Raw genomic sequence first — 21,710 nt, 5'->3', positions numbered from 1 at the left:
TTGGCTCTCGGGCCACAGGGCCTCTGGCCACCTGGCCTCAGACTGCCCAGGGGCTTGCCACCCTGGTCTTTAGCCTCTCTTGCTTTTCTCACCCTGCTTTGCCCTGAAACTTTGCCTTTCACCCCCTACTCTACCCAGTCCTGTTCTCTTCCATGGGAACAGGCCACTAATAAACTGATTACATACTACTAGATTTGCTGATATGTAATTCTTTACACGTGTCAGCAAGAAGAACCAGGTCTCTCCCGTCAACAATATGGTAAGATCCTGAGGGTGGTCTCTAGAATCTGAGAGCGGTTTTTGGCTAACAAGTAGCAAGAAGAAATGGGGACTCAGTCCTAACTGCAAGGAACTAAATTCTGTCAACAACCTGAACAAACTTGGAAGAAGACTCAAGTGCAGGTGAGACAACAGGCCTGGATGACATTTTTTTTTCCTGGTATACATCTTGATTTCAGTCTTCTGAGGTTCTTAATAGAGAACCAGTTATGCCAAGCCTGAAACAATAAATGGGTATTGTTTTATGCTGCATTGTTTGTGGTAAATTGTTATGCAGCAACAGAAAATTGATGGAGGTGATAAGGGCTGAGAATTGCCCACAAGGTAGTAAGGGGTTCAGAATTCACCGAAAAGTCAGCAAAGCCTACCTTCAGGAATGGTGGGGATAGAAAACAATTTCTGGAATCAGACAAACCTGGGTTCAAATCTAAGCACTAATATTAATTAGCTGTGTGCTTCTTGGGCAAGTGTGCCTTGAGTCTATTCTGTCATCCATAAAATAGGGTTAAATACTGATCTCTTAAAGTTGTTATGAGGTTAAATGGGATAATAAATAGTTTGAGTGTGCAGTGACACATAATAAATTATAGTCATAATTGTATTAAACAACAACACTCTAGTAGCCAATCTAAAAACTGTAGACAAAGTGGAGAGACTGACAGCAGCAAAGTGACCAGTTTGGATTCAGTTGCTGTACACTCCAGTACTTTCTCATCTAGAGCTTCTGTCTCCTGGAGATTTGATGAATATTTATCGAAATGCAAAGAGGTCACCCTGGCTGGTGTGGCTCAGTGGATTGAGTGCTGGAATGCGTACCAAAGGGTCGCCAGTTCAATTCTCAGTAAGGGCACATGCCTGGGTTGCAGGCTAGGTCCCTAGTAGGGGGTGCTCAAGAGGCAACCACATATTGATGTTTCTCTCCCTTTCTCCCTCCCTTCCCCTCTCTAAAAATAAATAAATAAGGAGGTCAAAACTTTCCTAGGTGTCCTTTGGTTAAGTTGGTGGGATGTAAGGGGTGCTTTAAAACTATTTTATCCTTCTCCCAGCCAGGTTAGTATACCCTAAAGCCACACTGCTAGGGAGGAAAAAAGAAAAACGCAGATGCTGATACCCAGGAGAGAGGGCCTGCACTGAGGAAAAGGAGACTGAATGTCCATTTTTTTCCTTTCTTAGTGAATCCAGGGATAGAAAATGAGAAATACCATGACAAAAGAAACTGTCTCATTACCTCTGGGTGGCAGTGCGATAATTCAGGCCTGGGAATAGTGCCCAGGAGCTCAAAGTCAAGGTGTAGTTAGTAAGGCCAGGTTAGATGTTAAAAGCATTGAAACTTAACATTGGATGCGGGAGCTTGGCCAGAAATATCCAGATGAGTCTTCCGGACTGGAGATTCGGTGAATTGAGCCCTGATTGCAGGCAAACAACCTAATTTCTGAGCCTGTTTCCTTATCTATAAAGTGAAGCAATTGTGAAACCAGAAAAGTTGGCATTCTTGCTGTCTGTCACTACCAGAACCAATGTGTAGAGACTAGGAGTAACTCTTTATGGGCACTTTATTTGTATGACTGGCAATCTGAGAAGACAGCAGGTTATGAATGCTAAAAGATCATCTTACATTTTATCTCAAGCTGCCTTTTTTATAAGGGGAACAAAAGTGTAGGTAAGGGGTTTGGAATTCAAGGAAAAGGTTAATCAGATAAAAGCTGCAGTCCAGTGATTTTCCTAGCTGACTGGTGATTATTTATCTGCATCCTGGGCAGCAGGATGTTCTCTCCCTGGAGCACAGTGGCCCAGATACCATCTCGATTGCTTGCAGTCCTCCTGGGGCACAAAGGTCAAGTTGCTTGTGGGTCTCCTGGAGTCAGGGTAAGCCCTGGCCTACATTCCAGTTCCTGGAACAATAGTTTTCTACCAGCATTAGTTGCTAAGTCTATTGACTATAACTTAAAGCTGAAAAAAATTTAACTCTTGAGTTCCTCCTATCAGTTGGACTCATTTTTTAATGTTTGTGGATTTGTGACATAAGAATGGTCATTAATAAGGTCCCTTATATGTAAGCAGTTGCTCCCCGCCCCACTTCATTCTTTTATTTCAGGCTCAAACAGGGGATAGTGGGAAGCAAAGATATTTTTTAAAAGATTGTATTTATTTATTTATTTTAATAATAGAGAAACATCAATGTGTGGTTGCCTCTGGCACACCCCCTACTGGGGACCTGGCCCACAACCCAGGCACGTGCCCTAGACTGGGAATCAAACCAGCGACCCTGTGATTCTCAGGCTGGCATTCAATCCACTGAGCCACACCAGCTAGGGGGCAAAAGTATTTTTGTTATAACTTGTCATTATTATTCCGATTTTGAGGTGACAGAGTCGCCTCTGGAGTTAGACTTCAACAACGACACTGTACGCTGCTCACTCTGCCCCTTCCCTTCATCCTCGCTTCTGAAGCTGACCACCATCCAGAGAACCAGAGACCCCAAGAAACGCGACCCCAAGAAATGCGGCCCCAAGACGATTTGTCCTCAGCGCACCACCGTAGTTTTGCGGCGTCCGCCTAGTCGTGAACACAGTAGTGGGCGGGGCCTCACGCTCCGCCCGCCGTGCGTCAGTACGTGAGTTTGCCACCCGCGAGCTCCGGAACAGCCGGTGAACTCGCTACCGGCTTCTCTTCAGCTTCAGCCTGTGCGCCGCCATCGCTGTCATGCTGGGCGCCGCTCTCCGCCGCTGCTCCGTAGCAGCAGCTGCAGCTGCCCGAGCCAGCCCTCGAGGCCTCTTGCACCCCGTATCGACCCCGGGTCCCGCCGCTGGTAAGGCTCCCTCCTGCCACCGCTTGTGCCCCAGTGTCCTTGCGTTGACCTGGGCCCCTGCCGCCACTCGAGGGCAGGCTCGCCCCGCGGCCTAGGCTACTCTGCCTGCGGGCGTCCGAACCCGGTGGCCGCTGGGCGCCCTTCCGGCCGCCTCGAGGTGTGGAGGACTCGAGGGCGCGCCCCCGGGCCTACATCAGGGTGACTTCCCCGGTGCGGGCACCGCGGACCGGTCAAGTGTGGACTTGCTGTGGGCGTCAAGGTGGGGGCCCAGCGCACCTCCTGAGCCCACGCGATCCCTTCGGTCCTCGGGCCGTGACTGTGCCCCAGCGCTGACCCCTGCAGCCACCTGACAGAGATTGTCCGTCGCCCTCAGCGCTTTGACGAAGGTGACATTCAGTCGCTGTGCGCGCTCCTCAGTGTAGGGGCGGGAGAGGGCCCTCGGTGGACCCTGACACCGCCGCCCCCAGAGTGTTTCAAGAACACAGTATTCCCTCTTGTGGGACACAGTATACATTTTTATCAGGCATTTATCGATTGATGTTTTTTGGGTCACCTTCACAGACTTTTCTGTTAATTTTTAGAGCCTGCTGTGCCACGTTTTAATTCCACGTTTACGATAGATGGACGTATGTGGTTGTTTCCTGAGGTCTGAAAAAGAACCTGAATAGGCCATGATAAGAATGATACTGTTTGGGGTACCACAGACCAGGAATACTGCGTTTTGCAGACGTGGGGAGACCTTATTGTTTGCTTTGGGTTAGAAGCCTCATTGTTGGAGCGTGATCTCAACAGTGCTGATTACGGCCCCTTATTTTTCCTTCCCCTTATATGTGTGTTCCGGGTGCCCGATCAGCTATGCTTTTAATTATTGCAACTGCACTTTGATCTTGGGCCATAATATGATGGTCGTATATGCTACATTATTTAGTCCCTAAGCATGCATATTTGAACATACGAATTTACAAACTCAAAACTAATAAGATTTTGTTGGCTATTTTGAGTGTTTTAGGTAGACACTTCAACTAAGGAGTGTTTCACTTCATTCAATTTAGACTTTATCCTCTATAATTTATTATAGAATGGTAAGGCTGGCATATACTTTACGCACCATGGAGACAGTCTTATTTTATAGAAGAGAAAATCCAAGGTCATCTTGGGGAACTGACTCCTTAATTAGTGATAGAACCACGTTCTGTTTCTTAGCCATAGTTATTTTTGGCCCATCCTGATGTTTGTCAGGTTTTATATTCTTCCTTATTGAATTGTGAAAGTAGCAAATCCTACTTTAGTTTTTTCATATAGACGCATTTTGAGGAAGTTTTTATGACCTTCAAAAGAATTGTTACATTTTGTGTTCTTCTATTCCCACTCGAGTATAATTCATAACCAAAAAGTTGTGTTTTAGGTATTGGTCCAGTATAGACCCAAATATTTGCCACAGGGCGTCAGTATTGCTTATAGTTGTGTCAGTGACTTTCTAGCTGTGTGACCTTGGACGTGTTAGTTAACCTTGTCTCAGACTCCTCATCTCTACAATCAGGATAATATTTGATAGTTGTAAGGTTTAATTGAGACAAAGTAACTTTTAGCACTTTGGCACTTAATACATATTTGCTTTACTATAGTGCATTTCATTTTAACATATTATAGATTGGGTTTATTATTAGTATGAGACTGAAGGGGTTTCATGCAATTGAAAGTCAGAAAGAATTAAGGTTCTTGAATAAGGTAGTCCAAGTTCAAATGAGAGTACACTTGAAAGAGCTCTGGAGCCATGGTTGGAGTGGCTCAGTGGATTGAGTGCTGGCCAACAGACCAAAGGGTCGCTGGTTTGATTCCGAAGCAGGACACATGCCTAGGTTGCAGACCATGTGAGAGGCAGCCGATCAATGTTTTTCTCACACATCGATCTTTCTCTCTCTTTGTCCCCACCCTCCTCCCCCTTTTCTAAAAATAAATAAATAAATTTTTTTAAAAAGAAAGAGCTCTGGAGAGGTTAACCCGAGAGGGGCCTTAAGTTTGCTGTAGTTAAGTGGCAGCCCAAATTCCATATTTGGTCTCTGACTGAAGAAGCCTCAAACTTGACACAGTTGTTTTCTAATAACTGCTGAATTAGATAATTAAAATGTTTTAAACAATGGCTAGATTCTCTAATCAACCCTTGAAACCTATACAATCCTTGCTCCTACATCCTTACCCTGAAAATTTGGGAAAGATGGGAGTTTTCTCTTTTCCTTTCTTGGTGCAGGGCTGAATTTATGTGGCACTTTTTACTACCTTCCAGCCTTCCTTTCTGTACTATGCCCACATTTCTAGATTTCCAGCCTTTGAGCCCCAAGGTCCATGCCTGCCTTTAAGCTTTGCACCTCAATAACCCTGCCTTTGAGTTTGTTCGTGTACCCTCTCCGTTAATTGCTGCTTTCTCTTGCTCATAGAATCACCTCCAAAATGTTCATTCTTTGGGCCTTGTTCCAGATGATTAGTTGTTAAATGGAAGGCTGTCCGTTTAAACCAAAGGGATTAATGAGCCTCTTAATTTTCCTAAATATGTTAGCTTTTTAAAAAATATATTTTATTGATTATGCTATTACAGTTGTTCCATTTTCCCCCCTTTATTCCCCTCCGCCCTGTGCATCCTCTCCCACCTACATTCCCCCCTTTAGTTCATGTCCATGAACTAAATATAAGTTCTTTGCTTCTGTGTTTCTTATACTATTCTTACCCTCCCCCTGTGTATCTTCTACCTACCACTTATGCTACTTTTTCTCTGTACCTTTACCCCCATTCTCCCCCTGCCACTCCCCCGTTGATAACCCTCCATGTGATCTCCATTTCTGTGATTCTGTTCATGTTCTAGTTGTTTGCTTAGTTTGTTTTTGTTTTAGGTTCAGTTGTTAATAACTGAATCTGTTGTCATTTTACTGTTCATATTTTTTATCATCTTTTTCTTAGATCTGAGTCCCTTTAAAATTTCATGTAAGGGCTTAGTGATGATGAACTCCTTTAACTTGACCTTATATGGGAAGCACTTTATCTGCCCTTTCATTCTAAATGAAAGCTTTGCTGGATAGAGCAATCTAGGATATAGGTCCTTGTCTTTCATGACTTGGAATACTTCTTTCCAGCCCCTTCTTGCCTGTAAGGTCTCTTTTGAGAAATCAGCTGACAGTCTGATGGGAACTCCTTTGTGGGTAGCTGTCTCCTTTTCTCTTGCTGCTTTTAAGATTTTTCTCCTTATCTTTAATCTTGGCTAATGTACTTATGATGTGTCTTGGTGTGCTCCTCCTTGGGTCCAATTTCTTTGGGACTCTCTGGGCTTCCTGCAAGTCTCTTTCCTTTGCCAGATTGGGGAAGTTCTCCTTCATTATTTGTTCAAATAAGTTTTCAGTTTCTTGTTCTTCCTCTTCTTTTTCTGGTATCCCCGTGATTCAGATATTGGAATGTTTAAAGATGTCCTAGAAGTTCCTAAGCCTCTCCTCATTTTTTTGAATTCTTGTTTCTTCATTTTGTTCTGGGTGAATGTTTATTTCTTCCTTCTGGTCCACACCGTTGATTTGAGTCCTGGTTTCCTTCCCTTTCACTGTTGGTTCCCTGTACATTTTCCTTTATTTCACTTAGCATAGCCTTCATTTTTTCATCTAATTTGCGACCACATTCAACCATTTCTCTGAGCATCCTGATTACCAGTGTTTTGAACTGTGCATCTGATAGGTTGGCTATCTCTTCGGCGCTTAGTTGTATTTTTTCTGGAGTTTTGATCTGATCTTTTATTTGGGGTTTTGTTTTTGTTTTGTTTTGTTTGGTCTTACCATGCCTGTTTCATAGTAAGGGACAGAGCCTTAGGTGTTCACCAGGGCAAGGCAACCCAAGTTGAAAGAGGTTCTGGAGGGAACAGTGCCGCTCGCTCAGCTCTCTGCCAGTTTTCAGTCACTTCCCCCGCTACACACTATCAAATTGGGCCCTTCTGGTGCTGATTCCCAGGTGGGTGGGTTTTTTTACGTTCTAGGATTCTGTTAGTCTCTCCAGTGGACTCTCCTGTTAGGCTGGGAGTTCCTCCCACTGCCGCCTCAACACTCACAGGTGTTTACAGTCAGAGGCTTTATTTCCCCAAGCTGGAACCCTGGGTTGTGCATTCTGTCTTGCTCCCCAGTTGTTCCTCCTGGTTTGTCTGCACTCGAATGTTGGACCACCCAAGTCTCACAATCCACCTGCTACCTGTCTCTGCCCCTCCTACCGGTCTGGATGAATGTTTCTTCTTTAACTCCTTGGTTGTCAGATTTCCATACAGTTTAGTTTTCTGTCAGTTCTGGTTGTTCTTTGTTTTTAAATTTGTTACTGTCTTTCTTTTGGTTGTGTCAGGGGGCACAGTGTGTCTACCTACGCCTCCATCTTGGCCAGAAGGTATGTTGGCTTTTTTTTTTTTTTTTTTTTTTTTGGTAATAGAGTGCTTAACTGAAAGCCAAAAAGCAGTATTAGAATTAGCTTTTTTATATGGAGGCTGTAAAAATGTCCCGAGGGCATGTTTATTGATTTTTAGACAAAGAGGGACAGGGGAAGAGAGAAAGAGAATCATTGATGTGAGAGAAACATTGATTGGTTGCCTCCTGTTCACACCCCAACAGGGCATTGAACCCACAACCCACAACCTAGGTATGTGCCCTGACTGGTGATCGAATCTGCAACCTTTTGGTATACAGACGATGCTCCAATCAGTCAAGCCATCAGGCCAGAACTGGCCCAGCTTCTTTTTACAGCTGTTTCCCTTTTTCTTTTTAACTCTGGACCCTTCAGGTTGTATGAAAGTGTGAAGCACTTGTTTTCTAAAATAGTTTGCATTACAATTCTCAACTGTGTGGAGGGGTTATATGTATAAAGTAGGGTCAATGGTGGGGAGGGAGAGAATGCCTATACACTTTAACTAAAAATCAAAATGTTAAGCATCTGTGGGACATATTCATAACTATGAGAATAGATGCTATTCTACCCATTACTGGAATTAGGAATATAATTTAAACCATGTGGGAGAGTCTTTTTGCTCTCCTGGAAGGGATATGTGTTCGTGGTACATGCTTGGTGTTCTAAATACTTGTTTCATATCAGGTGGGGTTTGTTTGTTCTTTTGTTTTTAAATACAACCAGTTTGTAATTTGGGACTCCCCAGAAGGAAGATAAACAAATTATTGAAGGTGATCCATTGATCTCCTTGACTAGGAGTTGACGTTGCTGGTCATCATCTTTACAGTTAGAAAACAATACAAAACTACCAGTCATCTGATGAATCCATGCCCAACAGTGAGCAAAAGAATTGGTTATCATGAAACACTTCTCTGGGTGGTAAGAAAGGTACACTTAATAATTACTTCTGGGGAGGGAATACATATATTTCATTTTTCTTTGGTAAATACTTAGAAGTAGAATTACTGGATGGTATAGTAAGTGTGTGTTTAATTTGGTAAGAGACTGCTAACAGTCTTCCGAAGTAATTGTGCCTTTGTACACTTTTAAGTATTTAGCTAAGTATAACTTTAATTTTTGAAAAGGTAGTTTATAAATTTTTGGTAACAGTGGGTAGGAGCGTTGTGATCTATACTTTTTATATATATTAAAAGTGAATATTAGTCTTGTAAGTTATTAAATATCTACATAGTTTTGATTAAATGTTCACTTACCAAATACTTTTAGGTCTAGAGATCCATTCTTGTCATAGAAATTAAAGGATGTCCAATTCCAGCCCATTTATATACACATCCCACTTTATTCTAGACTCGGATTGTGTAGGTAATTTAGATCTCTGATAAGATTGGGATTTGTGCTATGGTCCTCTGTGGCTAATGACAGATAATTTGCTATAAGTCAAGTGATAAGTGAGAATCCTTTTGTTTAGTAGCAGTGACAGTCCATCTCCAGAACTGGCTAGTATTCCATCTTTTCATCTTTTTCAGGCTTCCTTCCTTCCTTTTTTCCCTCCATTTTGTTTTGTCACTAATGGCATTAAAGATATATAGGATACACCTAACATTTAAATTTCAGAGTATGCTTAGAACCCAGAGGTTTTTCTGGATAGTTTCTTTTGTTTGTTTGTTTGTTTGTTTGTTTTTGTTTGTTTGTTTTTGGATAAGCCTTTAAAAATTAATAAAAATTATACCAGGGGTGGGTAGAGGTGGAAGAGAGTATAGGGGGAATAAATGGTAATGCAAAAAATGCCATAAGAAAAAGAAACAGGGGAAGAAAAAAACTATATCAAGCTTGTCTAATTTATCTAACAGGAGAAGTTATTTGAAGGATATTTCATTTCTATAAATTACAATTTCCACAAATAGATCAGTTAAGGAATTTTTAGATAAGGATTAATTTATAGCTACCATTTATTGAGTACCTACCTACAAAATGCTAAGTCTTAGGCAGTGTTAACTGGCCTTCATTTTATTTGTCATAATCTGCTAAGGAAGTGGTATCCCATTTTTACAGATAAGGAAAATAAAACTTGAGTTAACTAGTGGTTGGATACTTCTAGATTATGCTGCCTCCTAAAACCCAAAGGTAAAATGTCCTTTTTCCCCCTTCCCTACCATACAGAGGCTGTTTAGAAAGAATTCAGATTTCCTAACTCCTAATTCAGTGTCCATTTAACAGGCAGTAACTAAAATGGAAAGGCTGTGTTATATTTTAAAATATCTAAGCCCTGGCTGGCATAGCTCAGTGGATTGAGTACGGGCTGCGAACCCAAGTATTGCAGGTTCAATTCCCAGTCAGGGTACATGCCTGGGTTGCAGGCCATGACCCCCAGCAACCCCACATTGATGTTTCTCTCTCTCTCTCCCTCCCTCCCTCTTTCCCTCTCCCTCTCCCTCTCTCCCTCTCTCCCTCTCTCTCTCTCTCCCTCCCTGCCTTCCCTCTCTAAAAATAAATAAATAAAATCTTTTTTTAAAAATCTGTTAAAATGGTGTTTTTTTAATTGGGTGTGAGTCAGAGAGCATGTTCCCTCTTAAGGGATTTATGAAAATTTGTGGAGAGAGGGGTGTAGTTTGATAAAACAATTTTTAAATTACCATTGCTTTGTCAGGGTGTGTAATTTATTTTGGAATATAATACAGAACATAAGATTTTTAATTTTTCAAACATATACCTTATAAATTCACTGCTGAAGAACTAGAATGAACATTTTTAAAGGATTTTATTTATTTATTTTTAGAGAGGGGGGAATGAAGGAAGGAAGAAAGAGACACAATGATGTGTAAGAGAAACATTAATTAGTTGCTTCTTGCATACCCCTAGCTGGGGACCTGGCCCGCAATCCAGGCATGTACTCTGACCAGGAATCAAACCAGCAAGCAACCTTTCGGTTCACAGGTCAACGCTCAGTCCCCTGAACCACACCAGCCAGGGCAAAGAATGAATATTATTTTAAATTAGGAATTAGTGTTCTGCTTATTGTAAAAAATCAGACATTTTGGAAGTGAATAAAGAAATTAAGTTTTTGCCCTGACTGGTGTGGCTCAGTGGATTCAGTGCTGGCCTGAGAACCAAAGGGTCACTCACCAGTTCCATTCCCAGTTAGGGCATAATGTCTGGGTTGCTGTCCAGGTCCTCAGTAGGAGGAGTGTGAGAGGCAGCCATACATTGATGTTTCTCTCCCTCTCTTTCTCCCTCCCTTCCACTCTCTCTAAAAATAAATGAATAAAATCTTTAAAAAAGGAAAAAAAGTTCTTTTAAAGATAACCAATGTTAACAATTTCAAGCTAGCATTGCACATTAGGGGAAAAAAGCATAAACATACATCTGAGATGTTTTTTCATATCAATACGTAAGATTTGTTTCATTTGACCTACTAAGTAATTTTCCTACTATGACATACAGTTGATTCAAAACTTAATGCATCAGATGTATATAATGCCACTGAACTGTACATTTAAAAATGGTTAAGATGGTAAATTTTATATTATGTATATTTTAACACAATAACAAACGAAAAGCCTTAATGTGTTGATAGGCTATATTAAGTACTACTTCTGTATGTTGATATTATTCTTGCTTCATTGTAGCTGTCCAGTCAGTTCGCTGCTACTCCCATGGATCACATGAGACAGATGAGGAATTTGATGCTCGCTGGGTGACATACTTCAACAAGCCAGATATTGATGCCTGGGAATTACGTAAAGGTAACTGGAATATAGACTGCTAAACAGTCTATTTTGGTATAAAATTATGAAGTGCTTAGTAGTCTTCTACTACTTTGTTAAAAGCAACTATTTTGACTACACTCACCCTGGGTAGTGTAGCTCAGTGGATTAAGTGCTAGCCTGTGAACCAAAGGGTTGCCAGTTCGATTCCCAGTCAGGGCACATGCCTGGATTGTGGATCAGATCCCCAGTTAGGGGGCAAGTGAGAGGCAACCACACATTGATGTTTCTCTCCCTCTTTCTTCCTCCCTTCCCCTCTGTCTAAAAATAAATAAATAAAGTATTTTTAAAAGAAAAAGAAAACATGCATTATGTAAGCTGAATACTCTCATGCAACTCGCAGTTAGAAAATATTATAGCTTCCATAGTAAGTATTTTCTGTAAAGCAGGGTTTTTGAAGCAGGCACAGTTGACATTTTGGGCCAGATAATTCTTTGTTGCAAGGGCTGTCCTTTGCATTATAGCATGTTTAGCAGCATCCTTGGTTTCTACAGACTAGGTGCCACCACTATTCCCCCACATCCCGAGTTGTGACAACCAAAAATGTCTCCTGGGGGACAAAATCACCTCTGATTAAAACCACTGCTGTAATGATAGGTCAAAGTGAACAAGAGTTAAATTTTTTATCTTTTGAATAATTTATGCACGTAGTCATTTGGTTCCTCTCCTCTCTTGGTCATAGTTTGGGTTCTTTATTATTTTTATTCTTAGTTATGATTTGTCTTGGCCTGTGTAAGTGTCCAGTCTAAGTAAACTAGGACTTATTTTTCCTAAATTTACAGATATGCATTTAACATAAGTAACATTAATGATAACTAGTTTAATAGTTAGACTAGTAGATAACTTATTTTATTATCAGCAATTTATCTCAGACCGAGAGTTCAATCTGTAACTTCATTCTAGCATTATAGTCACTAGTGTCCTTTTTAAATCTTTTAAAATAAAAGCAAGAAACCTAAGTGCTTTAAACTTCTGAGAAATATAATGGCTTCATTTTGCTACAACCAGGGACAATTTTCTTTTTAAGATTTTATTTATTTTCAGAGAGGGGAAGGGAGGGAGAAAGAGAGGGAGAGAAACATCGAAGTATAAGAGAAGTACAAGAGAAATATTAGTTGGTTGCCTCACCCATGCCCCCAACTGGGGACCTGGCCCGCAACCCAGGTATGTGCCCTGACAAGAAATGGAACCAGCAGCCTTTCAATTCACAAGCCAGTGCTCAATTCACTGAGCCACACCAGCCAGAGCCACCAGGGGAACTCTTATTGAAGACTTTGGAGAAGTAATGAAAAGAACAGAAATTCCACCCTTTTTTAAGAGAATCTTAAATTTTATGATGTCATTTTGTGCAAAACTGGAAGTAATCTTGCCTAGTTATTTTCTCATTGAATGTTTGAGTCTGCGCACTGTTCTTCTGTATCTCATTAATGTCTTCATTTGGGTTTCATTAACTCTCATTTAGTATTTCTCTGGTTGTTTTTAGATTACTTTCCAATTAACTCTATCTTAAAGCCACCAAAGTATATTGTACTAAGAGTTAAAGGTATGAGTTGAAAATGACTCTTATTTTAAAATAAACCAGCACACTATTATGAAAATAGTATTTTCATTCAAGGAAATTTTGTTTGTTTGTTTGTTTGTTTGTTTGTTTGTTTGTTTGTTTGTTTTCTTCAGTCTGTGGGCTACTGCATAGTTCTTTCCGCTGATGCATTGTGGAAGCACTACCATGATTTTGTCTAAAATTTATCAAGAGTAGATTCTCTCACTTAATAAATAAGAGAATAGAGGCCTGATAGGGTTCAGGACCCAATTCCAATGTGTATATGAAGGCTTCCCCCCAGCAACAAACATTTGGAGGCCAACAGAGTGTCTAAGAATTCAACTCTTGAGGCGATATCTACCCTACTGGGAAGTAGAATCAGATTCCACAGGTAAAGGGCTCAGTCTCACAAGACAAAACTACCCTCCACTTGAGAGGATGGTTGTAAGCCCATTTTGTTAATCTGCTTTTGGCCTACTGGCTGCAAATCAAAAGTTCCCACAACCCCCTCCTTGGGTTCAAATTGCTCACAGAACTCAAGAAAACCTATTTACTCACTAGACTACCAATTTATTTAAAAGGTTATTAAAGGATTCAAATCAACAGCCTGATGAAGAGATACGTAAGACAGGGTCCCAAATGAAGGAGCTTCTCTCCTTATGGAGCTTAGGGCCTGGTACAGTGGCTCATGGAAGCTTTCCACAGAAGGACCAAGTGGCTGTCCTGTAGTTTTGGTGGAGGTTTTATTACCTAGTCATGATTGACTAAGGCGAAGACTTAGGGGCAATTTCCAAGCCCCTCTTTCCTCCTTGGAAATTGGGGTGGCACTGAAAATTCTGATTTTTTTTCACTTGTATTTTATTGATTATGCCATTAGATTATGCCATTACAGTGGTCCCAATTTTTCCCCTTTTGCCATCGTCCACCCAGCCTTCCCCACTCCTTCAGGATCCCCACCCCCTTGTCCATGTCCATAGGTCATGCATGTATGTTCTTTGGCTGTTCTGTTCCCTATGCTATACTTTACATCCCCATGACTATTCTGTAATCACCAATTTGTACTTCTTAATCTCTTCACCTCTTTCATCCACCCCTCCAGCCCCCCTCCCATCTGGCAAGCGTCAAAATGTTCTCTGTATCTATGGTCCTTTTCTGGTCTGCTTATTTATTTATTTTTTTAGATTCAATTGTTGATAGATAAGTATTTACTCCCATTTTATTGTTCATATTTTTGATTTCTTAAAGAACACCTTTTAACATTTCATATAATGCTAGTTTGGTTGTGATGTATTTTAGTTTTTTCTTGTCTGAGTTCTTTACATGTCCTTCAATTCTGATGATAGCTTTGCTGGGTAGAGTAATCTTGGTTGTAGGTCCTTACTTTTCATCACTTTGAATATTTCTTGCCACTCCCTCTAGACTGCAAAGTGTATTTGAGAAATCAGCTGATGGTTTCACGGGAACTCCCTTGTAGGTAGCTAATTCCTTTTCTCTTGTTGCTTTTAAGATTTTCTCATTATCTTTACCCTTTCGGATTTTAATTATGATGTGTCTTGGGGTGGTCCTCTTTGAATTCATCTGGGAATTCATTTGTTTGGGACTCTGCTCTTCCTGGACTTGGGTGTCTATTTCCTTCACCAAGTTAGAGAAGTTTCTTGCATTATTTTTCAAATAGGTTTCCAGTTGCATGCTTTCTCTCTTCTTCCAGCACACTCATGATGCAAATGTTGGTATGCTTGAAGTAGTCCCAGAGGCTTGCTAACATTATCTTCATTATTTTGAATTCTTACCTCTTCTTGCTATTCTGATCAGTTGTTTTTGCTTCCTTATTCTGAATAAATGATTTGATTCTTTTTAAAATTATATTTTATTGATTTTGCTATTATAGCTGTCCTGATTACTTCCCCCTTTGCTCCCCTCCACCCAGCACCCCCTGCTCCCTTAGGCAACCTCCCCACCATTGTTCACGTCCATGGGTTATGTGTATAAGTTCCTTGGCTACACCATTTCCTATACTGTATTCTACATCCCCATGGCTATTCTGTGACTACCTATTTGTACTTCTTAATCCCCTCCCTTCTTCACCCATTCCCCCACACCTTCCTCCCATCTGGCAGCCATCAAAACACTCTCACTATCCATGATTCTGTCTCTGTTCTTCTTGTTCACTAAGTTTTTTAGATTCAATTGTTGAAAGATACATATTTTTTGCTGTTTTATTGTTCATAGTTTTGATCTTTTTCTTAAATAACTCCCTTTAACATTTTATATAATAATAGTTTGTTTTTTACTTTAGTTTTTTCTTGTCTGGGAAGCATTTTATCTGCCCTTCAATTCTAAATGATAGCTTTGCCAGGTAAAGCAATCTGAGCTGTAGGCCCCTACTTTTCATGACTTCGAATATTTCTTGCCAGTCCTTCATAGCCTGCATAGTTTCTTTTGAGAAATCTTTAACCTTTAGCATTTTAATTATTATGGGTCTTGGAGTGGGCCTCTTTGGTGGGACTCACTGTACTTCCTGGACTTGGATGCCTATTTCCTTCACCAGATTAGGAAAGTTTACTTACATTATTTTTTCAAAGAGATTTCCAGTTTCTTGTTCTTTCTCTCCTTCTGGCACCTCTGTGATGTGAATGTTGGACCTCTTGAAGTTGTCTCAGAGGCTGCTTACACTGTCTTCATTTTTTTTATTCTTTTTTGTTCTTTCTGTTCTAGTTGGTTGTTTTTTGCTTCCTTATTTCAAATCGGTCATTTGATTCTCGGCTTCATTCACTCTACCATTGATTCCCTGTAAATTGTTCTTAATTTCAGTTAGTGTATCCTTCATGTCTAACTGGTTCTTTCTTATGACTCCCACATCCATTTTTATGCTGTTGAATTTCTGAGTTCATGTGCTTTTTTCCTAAGTTCATTGAGCATCCTTATAACCAGTGTTTTGTGCCCTGCATCCAGTAGCTTGCTTGTCTCCATTTTATTTCGTTCTTCTTCTGGAGTTTTGTTCTGTTCTTCCATTTTGGCCACATTTCTTTGTCTCCTCATTTTGGCTTTGTTTCTGTGTATTAGGTCAAGCTGCTGCATATCCTCAGCTTGGTAGTGTGGCCTAATGTAGTAGGTGTCCTAAAGGTCCCAGTGACACAGCCCCCCCTACCACCCAAGCTGGGTACTCAGGCTACACACACTGTGTTGGCTGTGTACACCTTTCTACTATAGTTGAGCCTTGATTGTTTTGGTACATCCAAGGTCAGTCACTGCCTGTGTTCTCTCCAGGGTCACCCAGCATAAGCTACAAAGTGATCTGCGGATGGCTGCTATTTGTACTGGGCTTGAGGTGCCCCGGCAAAGCCAAACTGGGAACCAAAGATGGCGGCTGCTGCTAGTGCCAGGCCTAGGGCAACTTAGAGTTATGGGGCTTACTAAAACCAGATGCTGCTTATTTGAGAGAATTTAGGAAAATCTGAAGCATGGGCCAAGACAAGCCATTTGTATAGAAAGGCCGCCATTGGAAACAGCTTGGGTTGACTCACAAGCTGGGTGTGGCAGAGCCTTAGGCAATCACCAGGTTGGGGCAAACAGTGTTGAGCCAGGTTGGTGGAGTCTTATGATGTGGAGACTGCCTGCCAACTTTGTAGCTCTGTAGGGGGAGGGCTTGGAAAAGGAACAGTAGCTTTTTGCCAGCACTTCTGTCTGGGAGAAAGCTCTGTCCCCCAATTCTCACCCTGATGTGAGACAATTTAGTTCCTCCCCGTATGTCTGTGGTGCCTTTCAGTGTGCTGCCCTTGTGCTGGAGCTCATATCGAGTAAGTCTGTGTAAGTCTGTGTGTGTGCCCTGTAATAGGAACTTCCAGTAATTCCAACAGTTTTTGTCTTCCAGAGCCTCAATCCCCCTGGTTTTTACAGCCAGAAATTAGGGCATTTTCTCTTTCTGGTACTTAAACCCTGGGTTGGGGGGCCTGTAGTGCAACTGAGACCCTTTGCTCCTCAAATATCCCTGCTGATTTTTATCTGCCACACATGGATGTGGGACCAGCCCATTGTGTGTCTCTGCCCCTCCTACCCCTCACAATGTAGTTTGTTACTTAATTCCATAGTTGTAGGACTTCCATTCAGCTCAGTTTCTGACAGTTCAGATTGATGGTTGTTCTATAGCTTAGTTGTAATTTTGGTATGGTTGTGTGAGGAGGTGAGTTGTATTACCTATGCCACCATCTTGAGAGGAAATCCTAAAAATTCCAATCTTTTAACTACAGTGTTGGCCTCTACTGGCAGTCAACTCCCACTCTTGGGTGGGGGTACAAAAGCTGCCTCCTTAATGTAACAACAGGCACCACTGTGCCCTCATCACTTAGAAAGTTTCAAAGGGGTTGGGGATTCTATGTCAGAAACAGGGACAAAGACCAAATACGTATTTATTTTAAATTATAATGTCACAGGCCAAAACAGACAAGATCCTATTTCAGAAACAATATACATAATTAAATTATAGTTTAAGTGAGAATATTTCAGGTTGACATGGTTCTCTTTTTAATTTGACAGGAATGAACACACTTGTTGGCTATGATCTGGTTCCAGAACCCAAAATCATTGATGCTGCTTTGCGGGCATGCAGACGGTTAAATGATTTTGCTAGTGCTGTTCGCATCCTAGAGGTTGTTAAGGTCAGTGAAATAATGCTAAAATTGTTTTGGAAATAATGTGGCCTGTTGATTAGGTATTAGCATATTCCATATTTTTGAATTTGTTAAAATACCTAAAATTGGTTCTTACATAGCTAGAGTGAATGTACATTGTAATTAATAATTTTTCTGAGGTGCAGTTTGACTTTATCGCAGGCTTTAAAAATTGTGCTTGGTACTCTTTTAAAGTTCAGCACTTCCACTTGAGAATTTATTTTAAGGATACACAAAGGTTTAGCTATAATTTATCTTTGTGCTATTTGTGATATGAAATTAAATGTTGTTAGTGGTTTCTTAAGACTTCCCAGAAGTGGTTATTACACATCTCGTAATGTTTAAAAATGGGTTTAACATTAAATAACTGAAGAAAATTATGAAACAGTTTTTGTGCTGTGACCCTATTTTATTAAAATATATTAAAATATAGGTAGATAGATGGGTGAAAATGTAGGCAGACATACTCTCCTTCTTGTTTGATTAAAGTTTGTGATTTTTTTTGTAATGAACAAATAAATATATTGTATTTTCAACAAGAATTTTATAATTGAAAAAATATAACTAAGGAGACTTAGAATTTGTTATAGGCGGAAGGATAGCAGCATTCTTGAAGACTCTTACTCTAGAAATAAGGATTTTCTTTTAAGTGTAGCGCTCTGTGAAAAGACATGGTCTGTAAGAAGGAAATTCAAGGTCTGTAAGAGAGAAAGTGTGACAGTGTACTTGATCTACAGTGGGTAAGACCATTAAGCACTCTGTAAGTTATCAATTCATTCAACACCAGTAGTTAATTCAGTTAGGGTCGTAAATTAGAGGAAAATTTTAAAACGTTTCCTCTGTTAACCTAATTATTCCTGTTGCCTACTGGACATGTTTAATTACCTTCACAAAATTCTATCATCACCGCCTTGTTTTCCAATAACTCAAGCTTTGAAAATTTTTTTCTCAATTTAGTCTAATTGTCTTAGTTATTTTCAAAGTGTCTTAAAAATCTACCTTGAATAGTGTCTACAAAGTTACTCTCTTTATTGAACAAATATGTTAACTTAAAAATAGGGATTCTCTGCTACTAGTCTCTGCATATGTGATTGAAAGCATTTTCAAGTTCATTTTGTAAATAGAAATGACTTTTCAGAGAGCTAAATCTGAATATTTTCTTTGCCATCAGGACAAAGCAGGACCTCATAAGGAAATCTACCCTTACGTCATTCAGGAACTTAGACCAACTTTAAATGAACTGGGAATCTCCACACCAGAGGAACTGGGTCTTGACAAAGTATAAACCCTAGGGGTAAGCACATACCACTGAATAATAAAGCAGGAAAGAATTCACAGAGTGAAGGGTACTGTTTCGGTGTTCTCAGAGTAAGATCTTTTAATGGGCATGTTTAGAGGCTGTGACCATAGAGATTTAGAGAGTACCAATAATGATAACTCTATTTTAGGGAGGGAGAGGGAGAGAAACATCTGTGTGTTAGAGATACTATCGATTGGTTGCCTGAACTGAGGACCCTGCCTGCAACCCAGGCAGGTGCCCTGACTGGGAATTGAACCAGCAACCCTTCATTTTACATGCTGCACTCAGTCCCCTAAGCCACACCAGCCAGGACTAAATTTATTTTTATTGTATTTTTCCATTACCATTAACAGTAGGATTTTATTAATTTGATGCTTTTGTTTTTATGTATCCAGGTTAGAATTTAATAGTCCAGTAAGTGTTCTTCAATAATAAAAACTTATTTGATACCTTATTCTCTATGGAAAGATTAGATAATAAAACCAGTCATAAGATTGTCTAGATAGTGAATAGTGTGCAGAAAATTATTTGTAAAACAAAAAATATATAAGCAGTAACTAATTTTTTTAAAGATTTCATTTATTATTTATTTTTTATTTTTAGAGAGGGGGAAGGGAGGGAGAGAAATATTAGTATGTGGTTGCCTCTCACCTGGCCCCCACTGAGGACCTGGCCCACAACCCAGGCATGTGCTCTGACTAGGAATCAAACCGTCAATCCTTTGGTTCGCAGTCTGGCATTCAATCCACTGAACCACACCAGCCAGGGTTTTTTTTTTGTTGTTTTGTTTTGTTTTTTTTTGTTTTTGTTTTTTTGTTTTTTTTTAATTTAACAAACATGTAGTGTATATAATTCTTGATATGTGTCAGGCACAGTTTTAAGTGCTGTATAAATATCACCTCAATCCTTATAAACAGCCCTATGAGACGATTACTACTATTATAATTATTCTCATTTTATTATTTACTAATGATGAAACCAAGGCACCTTATCCAAAGTCCCAGGTAGTAGAATCCACATTTAAACCCAGTAGACTGGCTCCGGAGTTCATTGCTCTTGCCTTGCTACATGTCCTGTGTAGGCATTTACAAAGGCCATTCTCTTATTTCTCAGAACCAAAAAATGAAGCTTAAATAAAAGTGGACTCAAAATTATTTGACGAACTAATATCAGATCCTTCATAAGATACAGAACCAGTAAGCCTGGGTAGGATATCATTGGTGAACATTCAGTTTTCCTACTGACTATGCAGAAAATGCCTTGATGCTTTTCTGTAATCTACTTTTGGACTTGCTTTTTGGAGAGAAGTTTTAGTTTTATCTTTGTCCACAACCATCACCTCCCTGTGATCAGATAGCTCATCTTTATAATATATAAAAAGGTTTTTATGTGTTTTTAAGATTTTCTGTGAGTACTTGAAACCTAGGTATTCAGAAAAGAATATTTCCTAGTTATAGTTTCAAAGCTTTTAGCTGTGGTTCATATTTCATAATAGACTCTTAAGAGCTTGTCTAAACACTTGGGCTTAATTTCTTATCAAGTGTTATTCCAAGGAGTCCAGAAGATCTTTGTTATATAGAATATATTCTTGCTGCAGTAACATGTTTCTTTCTAAAGAATATGTTTCTTTTTTTTTAATCCTCACCCGAGGATATGGTTACTGATTTGACAGAGAGAGAAAGACAGAGAGATAGAGAAACATTGATTGGTTGCCTCCTGTACACATCACAACAGCGGATTAAACCCGCAACCTTGGTATGTGCCCTGGCTGGGAATTGAACCTGCAGCCTTTTGGTGTGTGGGACGATGCTCCAACCTGGTGGGGGGGGAGGGGGGGGTTAAAGGCCATCCCCCACAACCCTTTTCTGATTGGAAAAGAAAACTAACACAACCCCTGGCGGTGTAGCCCAGTTGGTTAGAGCATTGTCACTATACACCAAGGTTACAGGTTCTTAAGTGTTTGATTCCTGGTCAAGGTACACAGAAGAATCAATTAATGAATTCATTAGTAAGTACAATAGCAAATTGACATTCCTCTCTCTTTCTCTCTCTAATCAGTGTTTAAAAAAATTAAAAGTAAATAAGCAGCCAGTGAATATATGAATAAGTGGAACAACAAATTGGCATTTCTCCTTCCTGTCTCTCAAATCAATTAAAAAAAAATTAATATGCTAAGTACCAGGTGTATAAACAAGAAAGCCACAGAAATGGCTACACAGAGGCAGTGATTTCCCGGACTGTTCTAAAGAAGGTTATTTTTAAGATTTTTACCTTTTCTTTATTTCCTGGCTAATTCTTCATGTTTTCTCTTACAGATGGCTTTCCAAGGATTTGCTGATAATGCTACTTGATTATAAACAATCACCTGGAAATACTGATGATAACATATTACTTTATTTGAACAAGTTTTCCTTTATTGAGTATCAGACCATGTAATGGTAACTTGGACTTTAATAAAAAGCAAATGAGCTTGAACTGAAATTAGATATTGGTCCATGTGTTTGCATTGAAAAGCAGAAAATGAACTATTATAAGTCTATTGGTTTCACAGTTTTGTTGTCACTTTATGTGCTGAGAGAACTTCAGTTTTCTAGGAACCATCTGACATGAAAGCTGTGTAAACATACATGGGGTGCATTGGCTAGTAAATTAGTTAAAGACTGCAAGTTGTTTATATAGAATTTACTTGTTGACAGGGCTAGAAAACCATGAGCTTAGGGGATTGGTTTTCTGGGGATAGATCAAGTTGTGTACCTTCGCAAAACAAGTGAAATAAAGTTAAAAAGTGGTCATCGAGATGGCCTTGAGGATGTGTTTTGTGGTAGCCAGCCCCTCTCTTAGTGCTCTTTTCCTTCCCTACGTGCACTTCCCTGGCACTGCAGCATTATCCTTGGGCATCAGAGAATTTGCTGTTATACATTTGGAGGCTTTCTGC

At 40.0% G+C, this 21,710-nt stretch overlaps 1 protein-coding gene across 1 annotated transcript; it reads left to right on the top strand.

The window, feature by feature from the left end:
• The first annotated feature begins 2,889 nt into the window (after positions 1–2,889).
• Positions 2,890–21,256, top strand: LOC123825217 (cytochrome c oxidase subunit 5A, mitochondrial). Its single transcript, XM_045848563.1, has 5 exons — positions 2,890–3,088; positions 11,131–11,247; positions 17,342–17,463; positions 18,647–18,769; positions 21,091–21,256. Exons 1-4 carry the CDS (start codon positions 2,983–2,985, stop codon positions 18,758–18,760), a joined length of 459 nt encoding a protein of 152 aa, XP_045704519.1. The 5' UTR covers positions 2,890–2,982; the 3' UTR covers positions 18,761–18,769; positions 21,091–21,256.
• The last annotated feature ends 454 nt before the right edge of the window (positions 21,257–21,710 follow it).

Source organism: Phyllostomus hastatus, unplaced genomic scaffold, assembly GCF_019186645.2.
Source record: "Phyllostomus hastatus isolate PE091 unplaced genomic scaffold, TTU_PhHast_1.1 phas_contig_62, whole genome shotgun sequence".
In the NCBI taxonomy this organism is placed as follows: Eukaryota; Metazoa; Chordata; class Mammalia; order Chiroptera; family Phyllostomidae; genus Phyllostomus; species Phyllostomus hastatus.
This window is presented reverse-complemented; position numbering and strand designations above follow the sequence as displayed.